General features: G+C 50.7%; 2 protein-coding genes across 2 annotated transcripts; both read left to right on the top strand.

Moving 5' to 3' along the window:
- Positions 1-4,306: 4,306 nt before the first annotated feature.
- Positions 4,307-11,254, top strand: CENPM (centromere protein M). Its single transcript, XM_058805752.1, has 6 exons — positions 4,307-4,417; positions 4,584-4,663; positions 7,235-7,333; positions 8,366-8,445; positions 9,454-9,545; positions 10,292-11,254. The coding sequence occupies exons 1-6, from the start codon at positions 4,361-4,363 to the stop codon at positions 10,415-10,417; spliced, it is 534 nt and encodes a 177-aa protein (XP_058661735.1). The 5' UTR covers positions 4,307-4,360; the 3' UTR covers positions 10,418-11,254.
- Positions 11,255-23,177: 11,923 nt separating this feature from the next.
- LOC131558356 (tumor necrosis factor receptor superfamily member 13C-like) lies at positions 23,178-25,847 on the top strand. Its single transcript, XM_058806010.1, has 3 exons — positions 23,178-23,379; positions 23,792-23,953; positions 25,534-25,847. The coding sequence occupies exons 1-3, from the start codon at positions 23,235-23,237 to the stop codon at positions 25,845-25,847; spliced, it is 621 nt and encodes a 206-aa protein (XP_058661993.1). The 5' UTR covers positions 23,178-23,234.
- Positions 25,848-27,756: the final 1,909 nt, after the last annotated feature.

Below are 27,756 nucleotides of genomic sequence, written 5' to 3'. Positions count from 1 at the left end.
GAGTGTCTGTGCACACACTGAGCCCCTCAAAGCCATTCATCCCAGGACACCTGCCTATCACCAAGCCTCTGACTCCCTCCATGTCTCTGGGCAACCACAAATTCACCTGTGGGATAAAGGTAACATGGGGTCAGGTTTGATGTGAGAGGGCCACCCGGCCAGAGCAGAAATCATGAAACCCTTCTCAAAACCAAGACAAAAACCTTGGCTAGAAAAAAAGGAGATGGTCAGGCAACCTCAGGCACATGCTTCCTGCTTGTAGCACATCCATAAATCACAGCACAAACAATGTACTGAGCTCAACTTAATCCCAGGCCGGGTTAAGTGTTATTGCAGTCTTTCTTAACAAGTTTTTCCACTGTTCTTTAGTGTCTTTTATCCCTTTATCAGCATCTTCTGAGATGACCAGACCCAGGTCGATGCCAGTCTTTAAAGCAACACCCACCTCCCAGTATTGCTCTCCCAATGTAGGTAGAAGCATGGGAGAAGATGGAGTTTATCAAACTTGCCCTCCCCAAGGTCTGCAGTAGAGGACAAAACTTCAGCAAGGGTCACAGAAATGCTTCCCTGCTCAGCTGCAGGAGGTGAGGGAGCTGCTGCAGGATGCAGAAGGCACACAGGATGCATGGCAGGGCATCAGTTGGGGATACTCTGGTGGGAAAGCAGACTAACCCAACTTCTGGGTGCTCCTGCAACTTCAAAAAAAACCCCAACCCATTAGAGAAGCTTTGCTGAGCTGATCAAAAATGAAGGAAATGTGTATAGTGAGTTAAATTAAAGAGCAGAACAAAAAAAGCTGACTTACTTTGGGTCTAAATATAGCTGTGAAGAGCCTTTGCCAAAGGAAGCAGAAGTTGCCAGCAACATATGTGAAAATGTCATTAATTTCTCTAATAATCTGCACTTGCTGCAAATGATATAATTTTTGTCTATTAGTGAGAGAACAAGTGCAATCAAATACACATGAGCTCTATTTTGCAGGCTTCCCAGGAGGGACAGTGAGAAGTCAGCCTGGAGCCAGTAATGCATGAGAGGGTGACATCTCATGGAGCTCCTCCTGAATGGGCTGTCAGGAGCTGAGAGCTGTCACTGAGACAGCTGGGACCATGCTGGGGTCAGTGCTCCTCTCTAGACCGTCTCCAAAGCCTGTCTCCTTTGCTCCTCTGGCTGCTCAGAGAGAGCCAAGGGAGAAATCAGAGAGAAAATATCTCAAGATGCAGCCACTGCATGAATCATACAGCAAATTGGCCATGGATGCGTGAGGACAAGGTGTGCTTTTTAACATTTTTTGTACTGGCTGGTGCAGTCCTGCTGCAGGAGCAGCTGCCCCCTTCCAAGGGAGCACTCATGATGGCCAGGCCAAGTCTTGCTGATGTCAATTGTGTTTTTTGGGCAGCGTCAGAACAACTTCATGTTGACTGCAATACACTTCTACCCATTTGTGGAATGGTTTGTGCTACCAGAGCAATGTACAATGGCCCACTGAGTAAAATCAGGAGCTCTCTCCGTCCATATCATGCCCTGCTCTTGTCCCTTCTGCTTACATTCTGGGCCACTGTACTGACACCCATCTGTGCTCTCCTGCACCACTCAGAAGCAAAGATCAACTCATTACTCCCACTTTGCAACTGGAAATGGGGCAGCAAGAGGTGAAACAACCTGACACAATTACTCAGGGACATGCAAAATACACCCTGGTTTCCAACACCAACCATATCTCATCCCTCTCCCCTCTTCTCCTTGCCAACTTACAGATCTTAGGCAAGAGCTGCAGGCACAGTGCCTGACCAGTCTCCACTTCCTTACAATGTCCTCTACCACAAAAAATAATTTTCTAACTGTGGGTGAGTGGTAGCTTATCTGGATCTGCTGAATATCAACAGACACCAGCATGGCGAGAAGACGGAAGCCTGCAGCAGCAGGGCACAGCAAGACCCTAAAGCCACCCAGGTCCTTCAGTGGGGCCAGAGAATAGGTAATGGGGCAGAAAGACAACAAACGCCTTTGAGGTGGGTGCCAGAGCTTTTACCATATTTCCACACCTTCAGCAGCCCAAAAGGAACATTGTTCTATTTGCTCCCTACATCCCCCCAGCCTGGGAGCTGGCTCTCGTTATTTATTTCATCTGCTTGTCTCCCATCTTTAGGACACGTCTGCCCTGAATTCATCGTCCCTACCCCCCACTAAACTCAAAAACAGCCAGAAATATCTTGTAATCTCTTCTGCTTCACCTGTAATTTGTCTCATGCTGGCAATGAGGGAAACCGTCTGCCTTTGTCAAGATCAAAAACGCCACAGTGGCCATGTGATGTCAGCTTTCTTTAACCCTGTCTCGCTCCCCTTTGCCTCCCCTCTCCAGACTGTTGCAGAGTGGCAGATGTGTTTTCATTCTCCTACAGGCTTCTTTCTCCCCTGGCACATCTCCTGCCTTTTGGAGGTATCCTGGTTGAAAGGGCAGGGACAGCCAGCACCAGCAGGCAGCAGAATGGGTTCGGGACCCCCTTCCACACCAAGGTGGAGCCAAACCCAGGGCTGAGGCAAAGATCAGGAGATGCAGCAAGGTGGACCCCAGGCCACTGAGGTACACTAGACTCTGAGGTTTTGCATAACTGCATGTCATCCTTCTGCTTTGACCTCAGAATGAGAAAAACTGAGTCTATCTCTGTTACTGCAGTGCTCCTGCCCAGGCCCCCTCCTGCCTGTATCACAGACAGGGGAGCACTGGGCTGGGGAGAGGCTGACCAGACTGGGGGGTGATGGGGAAGGCACCCAGGAAGGGGCAGGATGGAGGTCAAGCCTGCTGGAGCTGCTGCAAAACCTCACACAGAATAATTCATTGTGCAAAGCCAGTTGCTACTGCCACACAGTGTTAGGGAAATTCCCTTCCCTAGCTATGTTATCAAGCAGTCCTTAGGGTATGGAAGTGTATTAACTATGTTAACATTTTTCCCTCATACTTGCTACTGGTGAGGCCACAGCTCAAATCCTGTGTTCAGTTTTGGGGCCCTCACTACAAGAAAGACATTGAGGTGCTGGAGCATGTCCAGAGAAGGGCAGAGAAGGAGCTGATGAAGTGTCCAGAGCCCAAGTGTTATGAGGAGCAGCTGAGGGAGCTGGGGTTGTTCAGCCTGGAAGAAACGAGGCTCAGGGGAAGCCTTATTGCCCTCTACAGCTCCCTGAAGGGAGGCTGTAGCCAGGTGGGGGTTGGTCTCTGTTCCCAGGTAACAAGCAGTAGGATAAGTTGCTCCAGGGGTGGTTTCCACTGGATTTTAGGAAACATTACTGAACTGTTGGTGGTCAGGAAGTGGAACAAGATGTCCAAGTGTGTGTTGGAGTTACCATCCCTGAAGTGTTTGAAAAGCTGTGGCAGGTGGGGACATGGCTGTTTTGAACATGACGGGGTTGGGTTAATGGTTGGACTTGATGATCTTAGAAGTCTTCTCAATCTAATGATTCTACGATTCCATGTATTAGTTCACATTATAAATTGGAATGTAAGGAGGCGGTGGAATTTTACGGAAGCCTTTGCTGTCTTTTTTTTTTTTTTTTTTTTGTCTTTTTTCAGTCTTGAGTAAACAAAGGGGCAACAGCTCATGGCAAGGGCCAGGGAGCAGCACAGCCCTGGAAATAAGGGCTCTGCTTCTCAGAAGCTAAAGGCTGTTCATGATCCCCCCGCACCGCCAAGGCAAGGCCAGTGTCCTCCCCTCAGCATCCCTCCAGTACTGCCTGTGGGTGCCTCAGGCCCAGCTGATCCCTGGGATATCTGGATGCCACAGGAACAGTGCTGCTTCGCAGGGTTTTATGGTGGTCTGTCAGACCTTGTGGTGCTCAGAGGGGCCCCAGGCTGTACCCGTGCATCACCGCAGTCCACAGCCTCCTCGTGAGGGAGAGTGCATGGGCAGGCGCTGGGCTCTATGGCAACCAATGCAAAGACCCAGGACAATGGCCTGAAGCAGTGTCAGGGGAGATTTAGATTGGATATTAGAAAAAGTTTCTTCACCCCTACGGTGGTCGTCCACAGCAACAGGCTCCCAGGGAAGTGGTCACAGCATCCAGCCTTACAGAGTTCAAGAAGCGTTCGGACGACGCTGTCAGGCACATGCTGTGACCGCTGGGGCTCCTGGGGCCCGTGTTGTGACCCCTGTGCAGGGCCAGGGGGTGGACGCGACGGTCCCCGCCTGTCCCTCCCGAGCCGGGCCAGCCCGTGAGGCGATCGCCGCCAGCCCCGCAGCGCCCCCTGCCGCCCGCCGAGAACCGCGCCCGCCCCGCAGGCCCCGCCGCCCACGTCGGCGCAAGGCGGAGCGCGGCCGCCGCCGTTTGAATTCCGGCGGGCGGGCAGGAGGCGCCGTCTCCCGCGAGGATGGCGGTGCTGCGGCCCTTCGACAAACTCCCGCAGCTCAACTCCGGCGTCCTCCTGGTAGGTCCGGCGGTGGCCCCGCCGTCCCTTGCCCTTCCCTCTTCCCGGCGCGGCCCCGCTGTGGGCCCGCCCGCCCCGTGCCCCCGCCGTGTCGGGCCCGGCCCGACCCCGCGCGGGGTTTGCCTGTCCGGGGCCGGTGTGCAGTGTGCTCTCGCTGTGCCCGCAGCTCGTGGGCTCGGACGAGGCGCTGCAGCGGCAGCTGGCGGAGGCGATCCTGCAGGAGAAGAAGGACTTCAACATCAGCATGTGAGTACTGGCGAGCGGGACGCGCCGCCTGCGGCTCCGGGCCCGTACGGGACCCGCTGGCACCTGGTCCAAGAGGCGCAAACCAGCGGCTGTGACGCGAATTCACGGAAAGCTTCCGCTTCAGATTCCCGATGCACCGAAATTGGTTAAAAGCGCGGGTTCCGTCCGCGTGGCAGAAGTCGGAGCGGTAGAGCACACGGTTCAGAGAGCGACTTCGCTCTTGCGAACGCTAGAGAGCACCAGTGCCCAGATGTGAGCGCATCTGCGGTGGGCAAACCCCTCTGTCCTCAGGGCAGGCACTTTGGGCATGCTTGGGAACGGAACGGGGGGCGGGGGGAAGCATTTCCCACGTTCATGTTCACAGTGCACATACCCTTGCCTTTTGCATGTTGCACAAATATTTCATTACTAAATTGGAAAGGTGTGAGAGCAGCACATTTTTTTCCCCCGCCTGAGAGACAGAAATTAAACATCCTGGGACAAAATGGGACAGGTACAATGCTTGCAAGTACTTGCAGGAGAGCAAGTGTTTCTGAAAGATGTCCATTGCTTTGAATGCTCCTTGTAGCTGTTTTCTGGTTTGTATGCACACATGTGCGTTTCCTTCTCAAGCTATTAAGATGCACTTGAAATTTCAGCTTTAGCCGCATGACATGTCCTGTCTTAAAAGCTTGATGAACTAACTTTTTACAATAAAATGTCCTTGACAGCTCTTTTACCAAGACCAAATGAGTTTAGTCAGCTCTTCAGAAGGTGTTTGTGTTATTTCTCTGCTATAATCCATGGCTATGCAGTAAAAGCAATCCAGGCTAATGTTCTGCTGGCTAATTAGAGTGACTGTAGTGCTCTGATTGTGGCATCTTGGATCTCTGTGCTAACTAATAGTAAATGAATTACCCCATTTTCTTTGTGAAACCTGCAGCCTCTGCTGAGCTGTGGAGTGCCATAACTAGATGGCTGCTGGGTAACTGCCCAAAGACACAGAATCGTGTGCTCGTGCTACAGGGCAAGGTACAGCCTGTATAAATATTGCTAGGAAAGCAAAGCCAGTGGGGTTCTTTCCCCCACTGAGTTGCTTTGGGATTGTGCACATTACAAACAAATACAGTATCTAATCTGACAGCTCTACCTGTCAGGTACAGCTGTTGGGTGAAGAGTTACAGGGCTTGGGTTCTTTGTGTCTCTTATTGCTGGGTATGGGGGATAAGGCTTCTGCAGTGCATATCTGGAGACTGCTGTCATCATCTAGTCATGTTGGTTTAAATATAACAGAATTCCAAACAATGCAGTGCTTTTTCTGGGTCACTTTTATCTTCTCCCCCAAGGAGATCTGATACTTTCATTGAAGAGTCTCCCTAAATTTTACCTTAAATTAATAACCTGCTTTGTGTTTCAATTGATAAGCAGTGTGTCTTTCAAGCTCACTTTGCTCATCTCTTGTGTTAGTTTCAGAGTGTTTTTGTTAAATCATATCTCCCATAAATAGAAGAAACAAAACACCTTTATTTGGAGACTAGCAAACAAAACTACAAACTAGGTAGGATTAATAGAAAGGAATGTGTGCCATGGTCTGTGGCCGCTGGAGAAAACTGTTAAGTCCTTGAGACTGAATTGCTAGAAGTAATATTCCCAAAGAAGACCAGAATCAATGTTTCTCTGTTGGCTTCCAGAGAGGAAATGGGTTGTGAGAGTGACTGAACTTATGGGTTGCTTGTTTGCCCAGTTTAAATGAAGGTGATCTTCCAAAAATGCAGTGCTGATAATGTTCTTCTCTGTGGAAGATCCAGTTATGTACTGCTGAAACCTTTTTTGGTAGAGTTTTTGGTTGGTTGGTATGCTTGTTTGTTTTTTGTTGTTGTTAGTTGTTTGTGGTTTTTTGGCTTTTTTAGTGGGCAGAGATGCAAAAATCCCCACCCTTGTTAGCTCTAATTGGCAGTTGTAGTACTGTGTAGAAGGATGCCTGAACTAACCTAGTAGCTTCTGACATAGCAAAAGGGTTAAAAGGGAGGGTAGTGATATAATAGAAGCTCTTTTTGAGTTATAACTTCATCTATAAAGCTGCTCTAGTGACAAATTTGTGGTTTAAGGTTCTTCTGTACCTGGAAACATTGCCTCTCCTGTGTGAGCATATGAGCAGTATCTCTGGAATGTGACAGAAAAACATTGATGCATTTGAAACAACTGAAACCTGGCAGGAAAATATTCCTGTAAAGAATTGGGGTTTGCTTTGTTAGAAAGGATTCTTTGTAACAATTAAATGAAATGACTTGCCATAGAGATCTGCATGGAGAAAATGTTTCTGTGAGTCTTGTTATGCTCTAATAAATGTCCCATTATAACCAGCCTTGTCTAGCAATTACCATTGTGCCTGTCAGCAACTGTGAGTGGGCCCAAGATATGAGAGTACCACTTAAACAATCACAGTGCCTCTTCAGTGCCCACGGATTCAGTAATTAGCAGGCTTCCTGCTAACTTGCTACAGGGTGAACTGCAGAGGTTGTGTGATTATGGGTGAGTGGGTACTGTCTTGCCAAGCTAGTTGGTTAAACTGGCAAATTTGTTATCTTGCAGTCACCTTGCTACATCCCTCCCCTTACCTTCAGAGAGGGATCATCTTCGACCCAGGATAGATCTGGTTGTGTTTATGATCGACATCAAGAGCAAGTACAGGTAAGAGAAGGGCAAAAAGATGAGAGGGGGGACTAATATTCTTTCTTGGTTTGATGGCTAAATCTGCATTTTTACTGTATTGGAGTTGCTGAATAGTGGGTTTCAAACCCAAGATTTGCTGTAGTGGAAGAACTCAGTAATGTATACAGTGGCTTTTTGGCCTCCAGCAGTGGATTAGGACTGAACTGCTCTGTCCAATAACATGCCTGTTGTGCACTAAGTTGCCATAGCAGAGAAGGCAGAATTTATTTCTGGATCTGGATGTGTGACAATACAAACTGAGCTTTGGAAAGATGCTGTCTGTAGAATTAGATGGAAGTGCTGGTGGTGCTGTGAAGTTCTATAACATGCAGAAGTCTGATGTGCACTGGGCAGTGCTGCCCAACAACCAGCTGTGTCTGTGTCCTCAGTTCACTGACAGTCCTGGTCAAGTGGGATCAGCACTATGGATATCTCTAGGCAAAAGAGAAAGGTCTGCAGGGATTGATCCCTTTTCTATCATCTTGTTCTCAACTTTGTAGAAATGATACTTCTTTCCCCAGGCCACAAGTAAAGACTTGCTAAGGCACAGAAGTCAGCATTTTATTGCTTACTTAACTTGTGACTGATGATCCTGGGCTCTCATTTACCAAAAATGACAGGCCCAGCTGCATACTTAGAGCACAGATGGTGCTACAGAAATGTGTGGGCAAGCGCTTCCTGAAAGAGCCAAAGTGGTGCTGAAGTTTCATTGGATATTAATGAATTCAGATGCTTAGTGTCTGTAAATCATGGAGGACACTGTTCAAACTAACTCTAACTGTTGAGTCTTGAGTAGAAAGGATATGTTATGGGTTATTAAACAGCTGTGGGTATTACAGAGGTCTCTGATGTCATGCTTTTAGCATAAAGCAGAACTTTGCGAGCTCACAAATCAGCAGATGTTAACATCATTGTTTTTCTAATTGTTCTTCTGAAAAATATTCCTGTTATCCTTATGCTGCACTGATTTAACCTCCCTGTCCAACTGGATTGCCTGTACTTTTCTGACAGCTTGAAGAATGTTGAAACTTCCCTGGCTTATGTGGATGCCAGCTTCTTCCTGGGGAAAGTGTGCTTTCTTGTCACTGGGGGTACGTATGGCACCTCTTCCTCCTCTTCAAGCAGCACAGCTCTCTTGGTTTGCTTAAAACAGGGCTCTGACTTAACTTGAAAGAAACTAAAGGAAACCAGTGGCTTTGTTGCAACTTTGTTTAAATTATTTCTGAACTCCTCTGCCTTTTTTATTATTTTCCTAGGTACAACATGGTTCTCTCATGCTCACTTGCTCTCTCCTTTTTGTTTTTGTCAGTCAGATCTCTCTTCTCTGTTCCTAATCCCTGAATATGATTTGTGTTACTGGGGTTTTTTTGTGTGTGTGTGTGGCACTCCAGAAGTCTGTTCTGTCTGCTCTTGCAGATCTGTCTTAATGACAGTCCTAATGAGCAGTGAGAAGCATATGATACTGTGGTAATAAAGTGACTCTAAATGGATGAGCTACAAAACTATCAAGTATAGTCTCAATATAGTATCCCTGCTGTGTACTGAGGCCGTGTTGTGCCTCTAATCTATCTGTCTCTCAGTGCTTTCCTGTGTACCCTCCCTGCTTCAGCTCTGAGGAACTGGAGGGGCCAGACTGTACTGCTCAGTGTTGGAATATAGGTGCTGTGTCCCTGGAGTTTGGGGGTCAGGAGGCCTAATTCTGAAGTAGAGCGGTCTTAGCATTGTCTTGTGTTATGGCTCTCTTGATGAAGTGAATTCCTTGGAGACCAGACCACTCTGATACCAAATGAGTCGGGAGGACTTTTTTGTGAGTGAGTGGAAGCTGATGGTGTGCTGATCCCTTATGCAGTGTTAATGTTACATGAAGAATGATGTGGTACTATTCCTGTTGTTAGTATTATGAAAGACTTCTGTGCTAATTCCATTTCAAATCTTGTACCATTCTGTTTGCACTGCTCACTGTTGCCTTACCTTCTGTTATGCTCTCAAAATTAGCTCAATCCAATCCTCAGCTCTGGCTTGTTCTGTGGATGTGGAATTTCCTAAAACTTTTCTTTGCTGATTATGAGTCTTGTAATGTGGGAAAATGTTTTTTTTAGTTGGCAGGGTGAATGCTTGCAGCATTGAGACGAATGCTGTCTGTAAATTAGGAGAAACCTACTGCAGCCCTGTGCTATTCTGTGAGCTGGAGGTAAGGTGCTTATTTGACATCTCAAGTTATTTCTGAATTCCACTGCTTTGTGATTGTTAGAAACTGGATTGTTAGAAACATTATATTAGCAATAAATACATGTAACAATAAATACATGTGCTGCTGGCCTTCATAAGTGTCAGAGACCAGACTCTGTCTACAAGAACAGTAGAGGTTCAGGAGTCTGCCTGTCCTTGAAATGAGTCTTCTAGTAATTTGGTCCTTCCTGTACAACTTCAAAACTTCACAAAGCCAAGCCTAAGCTAACAAAAACCATCTCTGATATGCAAAGCATTGGTACACTTGTTCCTTGCTGCATTTTCTCTTCCTGGGAGCCCCTCAGCTGTTATTTGCCGTGTGACCCCCTTGCCCATGTAACGTTTTGTGTCAGCCAAACTTTGTGGCTTCTCTGACGATTTTGCCATCTGATATCCCACTCTTTCCAATTACCTGCATGGTCTAAAAAGCTGGAGGGAGAGTTGGCATTCAGCAGCAGCACACTTCACTTTTCTGTGTACTTGTCCCTGCATGCTCACAGTTTCCCTACCAGCAGGTAGAATCTGTGCCTTTGGCAAGCCCTTCAGCATTCTACCTGGCAACACTGTACCTTCCTTAACGTTAGGGAAGCAAATGGGCCTGTTTGCAGCTAGCCACTTGATGCCTGCTCTGGTTCTTTCTTTTGTCAAAGCTTACCGTTGCTTTTCTTCTTTTGTATTGATTAAATAATATCTCCATTTTGTTTCCAGTTGGAAGGCGTTCGAGCTGCTACTGCTCAACGACTTGTGCGGATGTTAAGGATCTGTGCTGGTCTCCTACCGGGAGTTTCTGCCTTGTCCTTTGTCTCGCTGATGAGGAAGTCTGATGATGATTAGCTTCTCATTGTGATACTTCACACACATTCATCAGGTTTTTTTTTCACGTCAGGCATTCAAGCTGCTGCAGTTGGAATCACATTGGGAAGCTTTTTTTGAGTGACTTGTCATGACCACTCATCCAGAACTGTTCCTAGTTGCTCACCTCTCAATAAAAGTTTGATTCCTATTCCGTGGATAACAGATAGGGAGGGCAGTTTGAATTGGGGATTCTGATCCATTATTACATCTGAATCCCATTTCATGATCAAGTTTGAGTTTTTTCCACTTGGCCAGTGGCTACATGTTCTTCTGAGAGAATATTAGAAGAACAGGCTGCTGTCTCCAAAGTACCAGAGAAGAGGCAGCAGGTTCCTTCTTTCAATTGAAATGCAGCACCTTAGTCTAATGTGAAATCTTGCTGCCAGGTTTTGTCTGTCCACCAAGAGAAGAATGGGGAAGGAAGGCTGGCCTGCAGCTTCTAGATAGACTGCACTTGCCAGTTAATGATCCAGCTGTGTGAGCATCTGCCCAGCAAAGGACTCACTATTTCCATGTCTGGTTCCTAATTGGGAAGGAAGGGACTAAAGATAAACAACCTAGCGCTTTAGCTTTCTTTTAGATCCTCAAAGGAAAAGACTCCACCTGTCAAGCCCAAAGAGAGCCCCAGTAGTGCAGCCTCTGGGGCTGACCAGAGGTGAAACCCAGCAGCCAGGGCCACAGCAGCACACAGAAAACAGGTTGTCTCAGCTGGTTTGGCATATGCTGTGTATAATTCCTTTACTACAGGTTCTGACCAGCTGTAAGTTGTGCCTTGTGCTTACTGCAAGTCACTGAGGTTTGAGAGTTCTAATTTAATAAAGCAAGTGATATGTAATAGTTGTATGCTCTTTATTAGCCATGTGGCATGGGCTCTAAACCCTGCAAATGCTTGCCCTGGCAGGCTGGTCCTTTCTGGTAACTCCAACTCCCATTTAGTTGTCTTGCTGCCCTCATGGTTTCAACCATGTGGTGGTGGCAAAAGCTTTTCAAATACAGCCCTTTCTGTTCATTGAGTTGAGCCACCTGCCAGAATACAGTGCTTTTGGAAATGCTGGGATGTTGCTTACCCAGAAATGAAGCCTAGAGAGAATGTGTTAAGCTCCCCTCTGCTTTAATTTATTTAATCCCTAATAGTCTGCTTTAATGTTCCTAGGTGCAGAGCTCTAGCTGTGTGCACTGTTTCGGTTAGCTTGTTTCTGGCATCTGTCTGTGAGCAGGAAAAGCAGAAAGCAGCACTGCAGGCTTAATCAGCTGTGAGTGTTGGCAGTCCTTGCAAAGACAGCTCAGCAAGGCACAAAGCCTGTATCCTTGCTCAGAGGACACACAAATCCCAGCTCCAGTTGTATTGTTGCTCATGGGGGAGGGCTAGGGTGTTTGTCAGCTGAAACAAAAGGAGCTAAACCATTCAGCTGTGTTATGATGCCCAAAAGGGCTGGACTCTGGCTAAAACCCAAAGGAGAAAGACGTGCAAACTGTCGTAGCTGTGTAAGAAGGATTGGAAGCTTAATGGGCATGCCCTACTTTCAGCTAGCTTTGCCATCCTGAAGATACTAACCAGGACTTGGCCACCAGAGAGGGGAAAATCATGCTGAGAAACAAGTTTCTGTGTTGGTTATGCTGTCTCAGCCCTGCTCTTGCTTTGAGTCCCTCAAAATAAAGGAGACCATGGCTTAGAATAGGCTGGTTTCGATTTGCTCTCGATGTGCAGGTGCAGTCTGTGGGAGGAAAGGAAGGGAAGTGGCATAAAATGAGCCACTCTTTTGTGTCCTCTGCAACTCCTATAAGACAAGGAGACTTTTCCATATCCTAGGTTGCTCTCCAATTCAGTCTAATAACAGATGGATTCAGGTTAAATCCCTTTGGCCTCAAGAGTAATTTCACTGGGCTTTTTTTAACTAGTGAAAATGAAACCTTTTTTGGTCCACCCAGAATGCTTTGGAGTAATGCACATGTGCTACTGTCCACTCCTGCACCTTCAACGGGGTTTTTTTTCCATTGTTATGTTTCAGATGTGGTATTTCTTTCCTTCTACTACTTTCAAAGAAGAAAGATGCTGGTTTTGCTTCCTACAGGTGGCTGAATCTCAACTGGTACAAAATAAAATCTAGTTCCTTAAGAGCAGCATCTTGCTTCACCTTGGGGCAAATATTTTTCTTACTCTTAGGAGAAAGTATTTACTAGAACTGGCAGGGGAAGCGGAGCGTATCTAAGAATATGACACTGTGTCTCAGGTCCATCATGTTTTACAACCCAAAGTAGTTGGGACACATCTAAAGCTACATCTTCAACTAAGTAAATACCTCTAGGAGCTGTCAGCTATTAGTTTAGACAGGCCATAACACTGCCCTTACTACCAGAGGAGACAAGGCAACTGAGGATATCTTTCATCTGGATGGAGTAGCCAGGGCTAATGTTTGATAAAGGTCTTGTGAAAACTGGGATCAGAGGCGTGGAAGGCCTGAAGCTGAGTTAAGGCTAGTTACTCAGGTTCTGTTGTGTTCAAACCTCCTGAAAGAGCTTGCCAAGCTGACTGAAATCTAATCTAACAGAAACATTTTGAAGTTACTTGCTTTCTCTTCTCTCTTGCTTCAGTTCCCTATCCCTGTGGAGATTTTCAAAGAGGAATCCCCCTCTCTGTGGTGAAAGTGCCTGTGAGCTTTGTTGGTTCGACTGTTTCAGTTTGTGGATGTGTCTCTGTTTGTCAGTTAAGTCAGCAAAATCAGAATAAAAGCAGTTTAATTGGTATAGAAGAGCTCATACCAGTTGCACTGGTGTAAGCTTTGGCTTCACAGTGCTTTTTTGGGGGGTATGGAACTAAATGAGGTGGTAATATGGTCTCCTCTGCTATGGCAAGTTAAACCCACAGGACTTCATTTTCAATCCAGTCCCTTGAAGGAGATTTTGCATCCTCAGCCTGCTAGCTGAACAGCTCACAGAGGTGATCTGAGAGAGATTTTGGCACAAATCAGTTTGCTTGGCATTACCTGGTGGGATTACAGCTCTCTGCTGTGCCAGGTTTTCTAAGACTAACTCTGCTGCACCAGCAGTTAAACATGATAAAACATGATATGTTCAGTCTGTACCAATGGGAGAGAAAGCCTGCACACTGAAATAGCACCTGTAGTAAAAGATCTCTCTATTCCTGGAATAAAGATCAGAGATAAATCCAACCCAGGGGATGTATCTGTCCCTTCCAAACCTTGAAACTGGTGCTAGAGTTTTAGATTCAAGGCCACCTCTGATATTTGCTTTTGGAACTCGTTAGAACTGGATGTCCTGCTTGCCAAGACCTGTAGTTTGAAGGGAGTGGCTGGCTTAGGTCAGCAGTGGTGCTTAGCAGCTGCGCTCGAGCTGCAAGAGCTCCTTGGTTGCTCTCATCATGACCACTGTTCACAGCAGCGGTGCACAAGAGGGGACTCCTGCTCTGCTGCCTGGAGCTGACTGCCAGAGCTGTGGCAGAGGTCAGCTCTGCTCCGCTGCCAAAAGCAAAGAAGAGGCTTTCTCATGTGGGGTTTTTAACTTGTCTTGATTTTGCAGGAGCCCTGACTGGTTTCCAGCTGCTCTGTTTCCATTCAGCTGGCCCAGATCCCCTGGCAGTCCCCTCTGCACTCTGAGTGTTCTCCACTCCCCATCCTAAGCCGGTGTGCAGTGTTGCTGTGGGCTGCTGAACCACGGCCACTTTCCATTCAGTGGCCAGCTGTCCTTCTCTGGTGGGGAGAAGTGATTTATATGCAAGAGAAGGCAAGAGCTGGTACAGCCCAGAGGCAGGAGCCAAAACCACTGGATTTGTTTCACTTCTGTGGCTGATTTCTTGCATCCCCCTGGGCACGTGAGTGCAAATTCACTGTGCCTTGAGTGAAAATTTACTGTGCCTCACTTGCTCTGCTTCTACAGCAGGATCTGCCTCCACTGGGGGTGTGTAAGGAGGCCAAATTGACATTACTCTGGAGTTGCAAATCTGGCATTGAGTGGAAACCGGAAAAAAAGGTGGAATTCCGAAAAAACCCCTATTTTTTTCTTCTTTAGCAGGGTTTGACTTTTACCCAAGTTCTTTGAGGGAGGGTTTGGTGGGGTCTGCTGGTTGGGCACCTCCTGAGATCAGCTGGTTTTGTGCTGCCTACATGCCTGACTCCATTGCAGGGAGGCTGCCTGAAACTGGCTGCAATCCTTCTCAGAGGGCATTACAGCATGGTTAGGTTTTGGTGTGAACTGGAACGAAACCACCCTCTGAAATGCTGAAATTCCCTGCACAGTTCAATTATCCTTGAATTGGCCAGCAGGGAAATCAAAGTCTCTGGATCTGTTCCTTGCTGTTAAATATTTATACGGCACGGCGATGCCAGGCAGAAGGGCATCCCCTCGGGTCAGCTCTGTGCAGGAGGGGCTGTCTTGGCTGTGAAGAACCGACCTGCCAGAGAGGTCGGGCACGGGGGACTCTGGAGTGACGTGCCTTGCTCAGACTCCCTGGCAGCTGAGCAGCGCGGGCTCCCAGCCCGTGCTGGGCCACGTTTCCTTTACCACGGGCTCTTCTGCAGGAGCTGCCACGTGCTGCCGTGTCGCATCCCTCGTTCCCCGGAGCTTACCGTGTGCCGGGCGCTTTGAGAGGAGCCGGGCAAGGCACGGCGCCCCTGTGCCCCGCCCCGCCGCCTCCTGTGCCGGGGGAACCAGCGGTGTGTGACAGCGAGCCCGTGTTCTACATCCGTGCAGGCTGCTTCCCCGCCGGCCCAGGTGCAGCTGCGGGCTGGGTACCACAGCCCCGTGGGCTCTGCGTGTCACGGGAGGGAGCACCGAGGTGGGGCAAGGACAAAAACAACGAGAGAGAACACCTCCCCTTGGGAAACACGGCCCTGGTGTGCCGGTCTGCTCTAGCCTCCGGATCCCAACACCCTCTTGGCACTAGGACAAGCTGTGCCAGGGCCAGCTGAAGCACCTGTGCTCAGGCATGCTGGAAAAAACTAAAAGCCCAGCCAGCATAAAAAAAGCTGCTAAGGAGGCTTTTCCCATTTTCTGTCAGTATGGAGTATTGCTTTTCTGTTTTCCCATGAAAGCTCTGTGGTCCTGCTATGTGCTCACCGTGCAGTGACAGGGTGACAGTGCCATGTTGTGACTGGGCTTGCCTTGCTCCTGCCCTGTGCTCGGACTGTTGGAACACCTTGGGTGTTTGTTGAGGGCTGGCAGTCCTTGGGGGACTATCGTTGTCTGCACCGGTCAGCTCAAAGCTCTCCTGAACCTCTGTGCTGGCCACTGTCCTCGTTTTGACAGCAGCATTGGCATTGCCCCCGTGTGAATATTCAGCTTTTCCCCCCACCTCTTGTTTCTTTTGCTTGCTCTTCCAGAGATCACAGACGTGAAGCCAGGGCTGCATTTGCCTCAGCTGAGTAACAACCTGTGGCTTGTGTAGTGGTGGAGTATCTCTCTTTAAAGAGGGATGCCAGAATCAACTAATTAATCCTCATTCCCCTGTGGGACTGAGGGTTGACTCAGTGCCTCGTGCTGTTGTGCTGAATAGCAGAGGATCAAAGGCATTGGAGCTGGGGAAGCCCTGGGATAGCAGTGTTACAGGCACCTGTGAAGGCTCAATCTTGTGCACTTATCTCCAGGACTTCTTTTAGCCCTGCAGGGAATTGAAAACTCTGCAGCCTTAGAGACAAGGCTGGAGCTGCCCTCACCTTGCTCCAGAGGAAGTGTTTTCACTACCTCAGGTTGCCTTTTTACCTTTTCATTGCAGCCCCACTTGGCCACCCTGAGCAATTCTCCCTCCTGACCTACAGGTCCCTCACTGCACACACTGTATCTGTCTGGGTGAAGGGGAGGCTTAGGCACTGCTGACATTGAGCTGTGGTGGTGATGCACGTCCCTCTTGGGCATTGTGACCCCCAGCACGCTGCACGCCAGGCTGTGCCAGCATGGCTTGGCAGCCCTGAAGAAGTGCAAACAAACCCCTACACCTGGCCTTGGGCTGCCCTGGCATCCATCATGCTGCTGTGTGAGCTGCTCGCAGGGAAGGCAAGAGGAGCTGCTTGCACGCAGATGTTGTGTAATACAGACCTAGTTCAAACACAAGTTTGCAGGCTGGGAAGCCTTTGCCCAGTCTAGGGGGAAGAGGAGGACCCTCTGGGACAAGGGCTGCTGCACTGCATCTTCTGCTCTGTGTTATAAAGAGATGAAACATGAAGCGTGTGCTTTCTTCCAAACCTGGGTCTTACCCAGGCTGCATGTGGAGCATCACCTGTGAGAGTCCCCCTGAGTGTGCATGAGCTGTGGTTTGCCTGAGCTCAGCCACTGTATGGGACTAATACATAGTGATGGTGTCCTATAAATTATATAGTCGGCATGTTCACCATCTGCTCCGCACTGAAAGCTGACTGTGATTGAGATCTTCCCCACTTCCCAGAGCTTGACTCTTGCCAAGCTTGAAATGTGTGTGTATCTCCTGTAAGTGGTTCTGATTGAATCAGGTAAAGAGGGAATTTTTTAAGCAGGCTGCAATGTTCCCTGCACCCAAAGTGAGAGCTGAAGCAGCGGCCAACATCCCATTATAAGGCTATGAGTAAAACTGAGTCTGATTTAATGTTAATTAGGTTCTAAAGGGACTGAATCTTGATTGCAGTGGTCATATCAAAGATTTAAAATAGTAATGCAAAAAGCAAAGGAAACCCCACAGTGATTCATATAAGAAGGGGAAATAAAGACAGTCATGGAGGAAGAAGGAGTTTGAGGGGGCCTGAATTGCTCCGCTGCCCAAAAGCAGGAGGGGATTTGAATCAGATTATCCTCATTAGATGTCTCTTTAAAGCATCATCAAGCCAGATGAATGGTCTGGGGGAAAGCTTGCAGGCATGGTGGCTGTGATTATCACCAGGGATTTGCAGTCCTAGTTATCTAGCTTAGAGACAAGATTATTAGGGGGTATAAAGCTGTTCCTGCCCTCAGCCTCTAATGTGCATTTTCAGGCTGGGTGATGGGAAACGCTGAGTTGCTGCACAGCCCCTCGGAAGCCTGCCTGCATCCTCTGGTGGTCTTGCCCTCTGCAGGGCTGGCCAGGAGATCTTCCAGGGGGATGGACAGGCAGACTTCCCTGGGCACTGTGGCAAAGGGCACCAGCTCCCATACAGGTGCTTACACTGTGAATGAAGTGTGGAAGGGATCTTGGGAGGGGGGATTTTATTTGTCTGCCTTGGCAGAACCATTTGCTCCCCACAGCATCTCCCTTCTTGTGACAGCCTGTGCCAAAGCAACTCATCCTTCCTCCAGCTAGAGCCTTGAAGCCACAAAGGCTCAGAAGCTGGTGTGGCTGATACAGAGGGAATGCCTGTGAGCTGTGAGGAGGGCTCTCCCCTTGAAAGGGAATCAATGGAGATTGCCCACAGGTTCCTTGGAGTTCATCCTCAGGGGTGGTGGATATGGCACAGGGCTGCTGGCAGTCACTCTCCACCTCCTCAGCCCTGCAGCTGCAGCAGCTTTTCATCCTCCCCTTTATCTCCTTCCCTACTCTGCGTGTTGCACTCCTGTTTTTTCTCTGACTTTGGCAGGATGGCCAAGGCATTGTGCCCAGGTGCCAGCCAGGAGAGGAGGTGCACAGCCAAATCCACCTGTCAGTTCTCTTGTAACATTGCATCCTTAATACACTCGTGGAAATTCATAGCATTACTCTGCACTCAAGCCTGTACAAATAAAATCACTCTGGCCTTTTTACAGCAGGCTGAACCTAAAGGTCTATGGGAAGCTGGAGGATATTGTAGAGGTGCTGGGGCAAGTGTGGCTTTGGTTTTTGGCTCTGGGGTCATCTGCTGGAGGTTCATGCCTTGAGAGTAAGTGCTGGGGCTTCCCGCTATGAGTACTGGGGAGATTTCTGCTTCAGCATAAAGGATGCCTGACCTGGCTGAACCCACCTGTGGTTTTTCCTGTGAAAAACCTGAGGTTTTGTTCTGTGGCAGCACATCACCCTCAGCCACTGGTTTCTGTTTTGGTGCTGGAGATGCTGCCTGGCCTTGTCAAGGCACGTGAACGCTCCCTATGAACAGCCACAGGACAAACTTGGGGGGCACTTGTCCCCCGTTCCCAGTTGCCCAAGGGAGGCAGAGCAAGATGCCACTTCTCCTCAGGATGGGAGTTGGCGCAGCATCCCTGCTGCAAGGCAGAGTGGGCAGGGAGTTTGAGTACTGTTTGTTCACATTCAGGCAGAAGAGCCAGGCTCAGCTAATGCTGTGTTGCTCGTGGTGAGGGAGGGGGGAGGGCTTGCAAGAGCCAGGGCAGCGCCAGGGACCCAAACCTCACTGAGTCCCCCCCACACTCTGCAGAGCAGCAAAAGCAGCCAGTACAGCAGCTGGAAACATCCCTCACTCCTCCCCACCAGGGGAGATCAAGGGCTCAGCCCCTCCAGGGCTGGATCAGACAAGGGAGGTTTTTCCCATGTCCTCTGCGCTGCTGTGTCCCTCTTGGGCTCTATGGATCAGGGAGGGGGAATGGGCAGAGGGAGTTTGAGCTCAGGAAGGATTGACGCACCCTTCTGTAACCCCAGAGGGTTCTTCAACAGGCAGCCCACTGAGAAGGCTAATTTGGGTGTTCAGCATTATCAAGGTCCCTTTGCAGAGAGGGGCAAGGACACCTTTTTTTTTTCAGCCTTGCAGACAAGCAGAGCTCCAGGGACATATAAACAAGGAGCAGGGAGACAAATTCCACTCAACAGGATGGGGCACTGCCCCACACCAAACACCCCATGCAGGTGGCTGAGCAGTGTCACAAATGCCCTTGACAGGAAGCACCTACAGAGGAATCTGAGATTTAGAGTTACTGTGAATCTCTTGAAAGCTTTGGTTTCCCATATTATTCCTAAAATCTTCCCAGATTTTGTCCCTAAGCCCATCTGGCTTCAGGAAGGATCCTAGTGGATCCTGAGGAGAAGACTTATGCTAGAGCTGTGAGAAATCTGCTCCTAATAGCCATAATGGTACTTTTTGGGAAGGGATGTTTCCCACCAGTCAGCAAAGGAGTGTTGGGAAAGGATGCTGAGATGAGGTGATGAATGGGCTTTGGGGATTGGCTCCAGCCAAGGCATTCTACTGGACCATCTGAACGGGGTGCAGGTGTCAGGCTGTGCCAAGATGTTCCCGGAGCGCTGGGTGCATCCTGTCAGAGGTTTGTCCTGAGGTAACTGGGTCTGCTCAGTAAACACCTCACAGCTTCTGTGATCGACAAGCCTTTGGGTTTCCGGTGTGCACAAGCACAAGGTGAACTTTCGGGGGATATTTTCTGCTACACGCGGTTTTGCAAGTGCGTGCGTGAGTCACTTCACCTCCCCCTGACACCAGAGGAACTGCTCACACGAGTCCAGTCACTCATGTGTGCATGAACCCTCACAGGCCACTGCCAGCCCTCCATGCTCCTGGAGCACCAGCCCTGCCCTGTCCCCCACCTGTCCCAGGGATCTCAGCTGACCTTAGCCAAAGGCAGCCCTCCAGGTGTGGGATGGGAGCAAACAGCGCTGGAAATCAAACTGTCTGACTCTGAGATGAAGACGTAATTCTTGAATCGCTCATTTGATATCTTTTCTGGTTTATTTGTTTAATAAAAGGACTTAGCCAGAGACCTAGGCTCCTGGGGTTTACATTTCTCTGCAGAGGAGATAAGAAAAGCGCATTTCCTTATCCAGTGAGTCATTTTTTCTGCTCTTTAATTATGCATTTGTGCGATTATCAAGCGTATTCAGCTCTGAGATGCAAACAGCTCAAACTACTCACCAAGCTTTAACTTTTGCTATTCCAAAAGCGATCAACCACAGTTATGAAGGGTAGGGGAGGCAAAGATGGGGGAGACGAAAAGGGGGACAACTGATGCCCAGAACCCGGGCCATGCTTGTGAACAGGCCCACCTGTGAGTGCTGCTGGGGCACTCAGCACTGGTTTTCTCCTTGAGTAAGCATTATCATGTGTAATTTCAAACATATCTTCTTGGCCCAGGAGGAGGTGGACAAGCCAGGACGAGGGCAAGGCAGGGAAGACCTGTAGAGCCTGATAAAGAGGGATGAGAAAATGGGGGGGAATAGGGTAATGTCAGTGGCAGCAATGAGGCTGCAACCTCCTTCCATGTAACAGGACCTGGGAGCGCTTCATGCTCAGGAGGTCATGACAGCTGCCATCCCTGGGCTCCTCACCATCAGTTTGAAACTTCAAGTTTTCTTTCCATGTCCTGAAATGGGATCTGTCGGCTCCTGAGCTTTGATGTAAATCTTGCCCTCCATGTTGAAAGCACTGTGTAGGTTACTTGGTTTGGGCTTTCCCCAGTGTGCATGTTTGACTGGGCTCACAGAGTTAACCTGTAAGTGTGGTACAGCAGATGCTGGGAACCACTTCTAACCCCGCACTTTAAGCCAAGCAGGGAGGAGAGACAGGAGGAAGGGGGACACGGTGACAGTCCTGTGGTGGGACCCACAGAAATAGGGGCTGAGGGTCCCTGAGAGATGATTGACATGGGGAAAGTACAGTGGGGGCATTTGAGAGGTGAGGAAAACTGGGATGATGGAGAAGCATACCTCTGGGAAAAGGAGACTAGCTGATGGAAACACCCCAGGGCAAGAGGAACAGCAAAGCCTTTGGAGCAGGGAGGTGGTTTGGGGATAGGTATCCTGACAGAGCACCAGAAGTTTTGTGGGGATCCTCTGCCTACATGCATGTCCTCAGCCCCACCAGCCCACAAGGCAAGGTATTTTCTTTGCCCTGGACCCTAACTTGCACTTCTGAGAGCTGCCTACTGGGGACAGTGAAGATTCCAGGTGCCCTCTCCTTGCCAGGTCTTTCCTCTGTGGAGCTCAGATGTGGACTGGCTTTTATTTATCCCCCCTGCTGTGGGTCATGGCTCTGCATCACAGCTTTCCATCCCTTCCCACTGCTGGACACTTGACTCTCCAACTCCCTGCAGCCCAGTCCTGGTCCTCACCTGGGGTGTGTGCGAGGCAGAGGGTCAGCTGCAGTGGGAAATGGAGAGATGTGCTGCTGCTTGACCCAGCTCCCCCAGCAGGTACAAGCCAGGCAGAGCCTGCTCACGGCAAGCATCGAGGCAGAGGCTGCTGAGCTCTCTGTGCCCTTTGTGCCTCAGGGCTGTGCCGGGAGAGGGAAGTGCTTGGCATGCCCCCACTCGACTGGAGAGTTTTATTTTGACTAAGGTGGAGTGGGAATACCTGAGCCACAGGCACAAGAATGGCCAGCCTCTCACAGCTCCTCTGGCAGCCATTGCTGCTGGCATGGCACAGGGGTGAGGGATCAAGCTCCTGGGCACACTGGCTGGAAGGGGAATCATGGCAGGTTTGGAGCTGGTGGGCAGTGACCAGGTTTTTTTGGGGGACTTTGGCTTGCCTGGAGCCTTACAGTGCCCATGGTGGGGCTGAGACTGTGTTGGGGCTGCTTTGACATTGCTATGATGCAAACTATCCCCTGGAAATGCCAGTGGCAGGGAGGGAGATGTGCTGTAGAGCAGCTCCTCCCCTGCAGGGCATGGGGTACCAAAGAACTGTGCTTGGGCTGAGATCTAGCATGGGGAGCTGGTGACTGCATCCTGCTCAGAACTTCAGGAGGTGGGATGTGGAGCCTGTGGGCTCAGCTTGTCCAACAGTCACCTTGAGCCAGAGCACCCTTTAGATTTTTCTTTCTCCCCTCCCAGCCTTGATCCAGGACAGTGGGCAGTAAAGGCCTTACTAGAAGGAGTCCAGATGCTGTAGCTGCTGGAAGGACATGACTCCAGCAGTAAAACCCTATTAGGGATCTCCTGGGTAAGGCAGGTCACCAGTGTTGCTTCCCTCAGCTGAGAGCCAGCAAACAACTCTGACTGGCCTCTTTCTTTCCTATGGAGTGAAGAAAAAGAGTATGTGACTTTTGTTCAGTAGGAATGGAAGAGATCCACCTACAGCACTTAAATCCATCTCTTTGGGTCTCAAGCATCAGGTTTTGATGTGTGGGTGTTGGTGGCAGAACAGTTCACCTGCTCCTGATCAGGAATACCCGAGATTATTAAAGGGTTTTTTTAGTCCCTTCTAATGGTTTGAGGACCAGGCTTGCTTGGTGTGACCTGCTTTGCCCATGCCCTGCACATTTACTGAGCAGAACCAGATTTGAACCCTAAAGAATGAGAATGGCTGAGGAGCCACAGGTCTAGGTCTGTGTTGGAGAGGATGGAGAGAGCAAGGTGATGGACAGCACCGTTAGTAGGGGTGGAGAACGTACAACAGCTGGCCTGATTGCAGAGCAGTCACTGGCAGGATGTGTCCTCGGGGCAGTGGGAGCTTTTTAAAGTGCCCTTTCACTCTTTTCTCCTCTGGTCCTTTGCATTTTCAATCCAAGCCAGATCTGTGCCCCTGGGATGGAGTCTTGGAAATATCTGTGCAAAGGAAAGTCTCCTGTAGACACTGGAGGGGGCTTTTCAGTGTAAGCAAGGGAGGGGGCAGGCTGGGGGACATGCCTGGGCTGGGGGCAGCACGCAGGTGGGCAGGGGAGGAGGGAGGATCAAGGAGGTCAGGCTGGGAGACAACACCCCTGGGTACGAGGCTCAGGCACACAGGGGGCAGCGGGGATTTCGGCAGCATATTTTGGAGGAGAGGGGTAGTTTGAGGGCACATTGCAAAGGCAGGCAGGGGTAGGGCTTGGTTGCTTGCTCTCCTCCTCCCTGGTGAAGATCCGCCCCAGGCCGAGCACAGCGATTGCGAGCCCCAAGGGAGAAGACGCAGCTTGACAGACTGTATCTCCCTCTGCCACGGGGCCTGGGGCGCTGCGATTTCACACTCCGGCGGCCCTGTCACTGCTACGCCATGCAAGAGCTGGGCTCTCGCTCCCACTCTGCCATGTCCTCATCAGGAAAAGCTGCCATTGCCCCCTCCTGCCTCTCCTACGAGTGCTTCGACTCCCTGACCAAGTCGTGCATCAAGTGCTCCGACCTGTTCCAGGAGAACACAAGTAAGAGGACAAGGGCAGCTGCAGTCTGAGCTCCCCAGGGCGGGGTGGTGGTGGGCCAAGGAGGCTGGGGGCACCCCAGGGGTGGGCAGGTGGAAGGCACCTTCTCCTGAGGATGGCCATGGAGGTGGCAATGCAGAATGGAGCCCCACCTTCACCAAAAGCAGAGGGGAAGAGGGCAGCCAGTTCCAGTGAGAGGAACATGGTGTAGGGAGAAGTTGGATGATCCACCCTAGCGATCTCATCAAGCAGGGGGATATTTTGTTGCTGGTGGCAGGTGGGTCACACAGTTAAGTGCCACACCTCTTCCCTGCGACCGCAGCTGGCAGGCCAGCCAGCCAGGTGAAAAATGCTGCTGCCCTCCTTCCTCCTTCAGCTTTGCCCCTCCTGACACTGCCGGCATCTCACCCCACAGCAGAGCCTACCCTGGCACCCACCCTGAGCAGCACCTTCCTGATCTTCGGGGTCCCGGTGCTGGTGGGGCTCATCCTGGTTGTGGCTGCCATCTGTGTCTTCCTGGCCTGTAAGGAGGGAAAGCAGAGGAGAAAGAGGAAGGCAGCAGATGAAGAGGACAAAGGTAGGAGACCTGTTCATCTTCCTCTCCCTCTCACAACACCCTGAGGACCCTGGAGTAGGTGGGATCACTTACTGCTGGCTCCACTGAGGCACAGCCCAGGCTAGCTCCTCCACCTCAATATCAGCTCCACAGGCATCCCATGGCATTTTGGGGCATCTGAATCATTGCCTGAGTGACAGTGTCCCGCATTCCCTGGGAACCTATGCATGTACCTGACTGCCAGTGCAACCCTGCTGAGCCACCCCTCCCTTTGCTGGATCTCCCTGTGCCTTTGTTTGCTTAAAGTATGCCCTGGCATCATGCCCTCTCCACAGGGAACACCTATGGGGCACTGGTAAGTAGGAGCTTTGTGAGCTCACTGGTGAGAGCCCTCTCCCCCACTAGCCAGAGGAACATGGATGGAGTGGGAGTAGTGGGGGCAGTGGTGGACACCTGGGGATGGCTCCAGAGGCAGCCTCTCCCTGTGGTGCTGCAGTGGGGGTCCCATGTGGATCACCCAGCTTGCTTCTTGTGCTTGAGATGCCCAGCATCCTCCAACATGCATCCCAAAAACCCCAGTGGGATGTCAAGGCCAGCCCCATTGACAGTACACTGCAGCACTGCACAGGGTTATCTGGTGCATCAAAATTAGGGCTGGCTTTCAAGGAATGGGGCTGAGCCTTTCCTAGCAGGGTACTTCCAGGAGAGTAAGGCCACAATGCTCCATGATGGCCCATTTTGTTGGGGTGGCTCTTTCCTCCGTTGGCGGCCCCTGCACTGGCACTGATTCAGTCTTGAACAATCTTCTCCAAAGTGGTCTTGCCTGGCTTCACCCCTCCCCATTCCCAAGGAGGGGGTATGGCTGCCCAGGACCCCCAAGAGGGGCTGCCACATAGGGATGCTGGCATTCACCACTGCCCTACAACCTGGGGGGTGTCCACAGTGGGGCAGCTGGTCCTTGTGTCCGGGCTTGCCTGCACCCTTCTGGCACTGCCGGATGGTGACTCAGAGCAGGGGGACATTACCCGGGGCCTTTGTGCTCTGCGACAGCCCGTGACGCACATGCCTAGGAAAAATACCAAAAGCGAAAGAGAAGGGAGAAATCCAGCAGTGAGAGAGATCTGGCCACTATGGAGAGTGTTGGAGGCACTACTCAGTCTCCTGTTGCCTACCCTGGTCCACATCCCCCGTGTCCCCCAAGGCTGCACCACAGCAGGCCCAGCACTGCGGCATTGGATGTGTGGGAAGTGGCAGGAGGCTTGGGGCTGGAGGCACACGCCTGCGTTCAAAGTGTGTAAACAAGTCTATTTTTAAGTGGGAGGCAGTCAGGGAGGGTGAGCTGCCATGGGCTGGGCTCCTCTGCTGCCAGCAGGGTTGAGAGAGAGGACTCGAAGTGGAAGTGCAAGTTTCGGCCCTTCCCTCTTGCCTTTTAGGGGGGGAAAGCCCATAAGCAGGAGAAATTCTGCAGCAAGAGATGTGGGAACCTTGCAGACTCCTCCTGTTCCAGATCCATCTTCTCCCCTAGGGGCAGCACCATCTGCCTGGGACCTGCCTGACCCCACTCCATGAGCCCAGTAACCCCTTTTCTTGTCCCTTCCCAGAAAACATAGAGACCGCCAGCCCCCTGCCCAGCCAGGACTCTGCCATGCCAGAGGGAGATGGAGCCCTGAACCCAGCCCCATGCCTGCATCTTGCTGGGAGCCTGAAGATGCTGGGGCCACCCAGGAAAACCAGGGCAAAGCAGGGGCCGTGCTGCCAGGGCGATGCTGATGGTGACATGGTTCTGCTCTCCGCCGTGTACCCCCGGCCTGAGGAATGCAGCCACAGCTTCCCGCTGCCCGCCACTGAGCTGGGAGCCACAGCGCTGGTCACCACCAAAACCACCCAGAACTGTGCCAGAGAGGAGACAGTCTGAGGGCAAGGGCAATGCAGCTGGAGTGCTCTGGCCAATCCCTGTGCACTGACTGTCTGTTCCCGGGACAAGTGAAGCCTTCCATGTCTTTGAGCTCTGTGAGGACTAAGATCAGCCTTTTAAGATGACTGTCATTTTTGTGCTGAGTCCCAAGTTACACCTGTAAATGCTGGCAGACGCCAAAGTGGATCATGCTGAGTTACAATGAACTGTTGACAGCTGCCATGGCTGAGCCATTGGAAGGTGGCAGAGACACAACCTGTGAGGATGGAGTGTGGCAGGGACTACTGTGCCATTTCCAAGACAGCCATTTTGCCTGGACAGGTCTCCTGCTGGATGGGTAATTGCTGGGAACATGGGGCTGAAACACCAGAAACTGCAGGGGAAATGGAAGCAGGGAGTTACTTTAGGACCAAATTCCACACAGCAGTAGCTCAATTTTTGCTGACCTCAATAAAAGGACACCTCAGGCCATATGAAGCAAGACACACTCGGCATCTACTCCATTCACAGTGCTGCCACCCTCTCTTCTGCACTCTGTGATACTCAGGTCTTCCTACCCTCTGGGCTCTCTCACATGGTGGCAGGCATCCACTGGCATTCATGAGAACCCCTCCACAACCCTGGGGGTAGGAAAAAAGTTCATCTTCCCAAGCAGTGAAGAGGGGAAAAAATTTGTCCTTGCTCTGACCTGTAGTCCCTGAAGTTAGGGAGGACCAGGGGCAGGCAGTAGTGACAGCTAGTCCAGAGGAGCTCCCTGAATGTGTCATTACAGCCCCAGACAACCGTCACTCCAGCTCACTGTCGCTGCAGAAATACCGTGTGTCACTTGGGATGGATGCTTCCACACTGCACAAAAGCAGTCAGGGAGTGATGTGAGCGTAGGCAGGATGACTTAATGTATGACAGTGTCCTTGAGGCTTTGCCTGTGTGCCAGAGCTGGCCGGCGCTGCTGATCCCAGGCATTTCCCCGTAGGTGGGTTTCTTCACCGCCTGTAAGTGGCTTTATGGCACGGGAAGGGCTCTGTTTGGGAAATGAACTCGTTAGTGTGGGATTGCTGATTCTGAGTAATTACAGCAGCTGATGCCCACTGGCTGAACAGAGACTCTGGTTGGGTGAAGAGCCCCTGGAGAAGGTGATTAGTCACTTAGAAGTGCTTTGAGGGTTTTTTTACATGAAGCACCATCTCTGGGTCTGCTCTTCCTTAGATGAGGTGGCTTTCTTGTCCGGGAGGTTTTGGACACTGAACAGAGCTGGACAAGCAAGGTGTGGGGGCACTGACACCAGGCACTAATGGGCCACCAAGTGCCATATTCCCAGTAGGGTCAGCTGGAGGCTCTGTGTGGAGGGGATATCCCTCTGATGATGGGAAGGTGACTCCCTGCCCAAGCCTGAGTTCTCTCTGGGGCTGCAGGACAGATGCTACTGTTGAAGGGGGACCACCTCTGTTCTCCCCTTTCTGCACTACTGCCAGACTCACGGCATCTGTCCCATACGGGCAACCACAGGCACTGCCACAGGTGCCAAGGCCAAAATTACTCACCACAATCCCTCTCCCAGATCTTAACAGACTGGCAGAGGTGAACCCTCATCTGACTGAGGCTCTGCATGATCCAGGGTGGGATGGATCCCCATCTCAGCCTTGGGGCTGAGGATGGTGGATGAGGTGGTCCACGCGCCCAGTGACTCTCTCCTGGGGCTCCAGACACCTGTGGCAGAAACTGGGGGCTCAAAGGCTGGTGTCCCAGCTACCCACACCAGCCATGCTGCCCTTTGCAGAGGAGCTACTGCCGTGGCATGGATCAGACATCTCCTCATCCTCATCTCCTCATCCTCATCTCCTCATCCATGCTCTGCACCCAACCGTGTGAAGTAACTTCAAACAACCTTTGTGTATCTGGAGCGGGGAAA

This window comes from Ammospiza caudacuta, chromosome 5 (genome assembly GCF_027887145.1).
Source record: "Ammospiza caudacuta isolate bAmmCau1 chromosome 5, bAmmCau1.pri, whole genome shotgun sequence".
Lineage (NCBI taxonomy): Eukaryota > Metazoa > Chordata > Aves > Passeriformes > Passerellidae > Ammospiza > Ammospiza caudacuta.
This window is presented reverse-complemented; position numbering and strand designations above follow the sequence as displayed.

What these genes read in the sequence shown, in the direction of transcription:
- CENPM (XM_058805752.1), top strand. Translation starts at nt 4,361, where the DNA reads ATGGCGGTGCTGCGGCCCTTCGACAAACTCCCGCAGCTCAACTCCGGC. An exon ending in GACATCAAGAGCAAGTACAG is followed by an intron (nt 7,334 to 8,365) that starts GTAAGAGAAGGG and finishes CTTTTCTGACAG; the next exon opens with CTTGAAGAATGTTGAAACTT. An exon ending in TGCTATTCTGTGAGCTGGAG is followed by an intron (nt 9,546 to 10,291) that starts GTAAGGTGCTTA and finishes TTTTGTTTCCAG; the next exon opens with TTGGAAGGCGTTCGAGCTGC.
- LOC131558356 (XM_058806010.1), top strand. Translation starts at nt 23,235, where the DNA reads ATGCAAGAGCTGGGCTCTCGCTCCCACTCTGCCATGTCCTCATCAGGA. An exon ending in CCTGTTCCAGGAGAACACAA is followed by an intron (nt 23,380 to 23,791) that starts GTAAGAGGACAA and finishes CTCACCCCACAG; the next exon opens with CAGAGCCTACCCTGGCACCC. An exon ending in AGCAGATGAAGAGGACAAAG is followed by an intron (nt 23,954 to 25,533) that starts GTAGGAGACCTG and finishes GTCCCTTCCCAG; the next exon opens with AAAACATAGAGACCGCCAGC.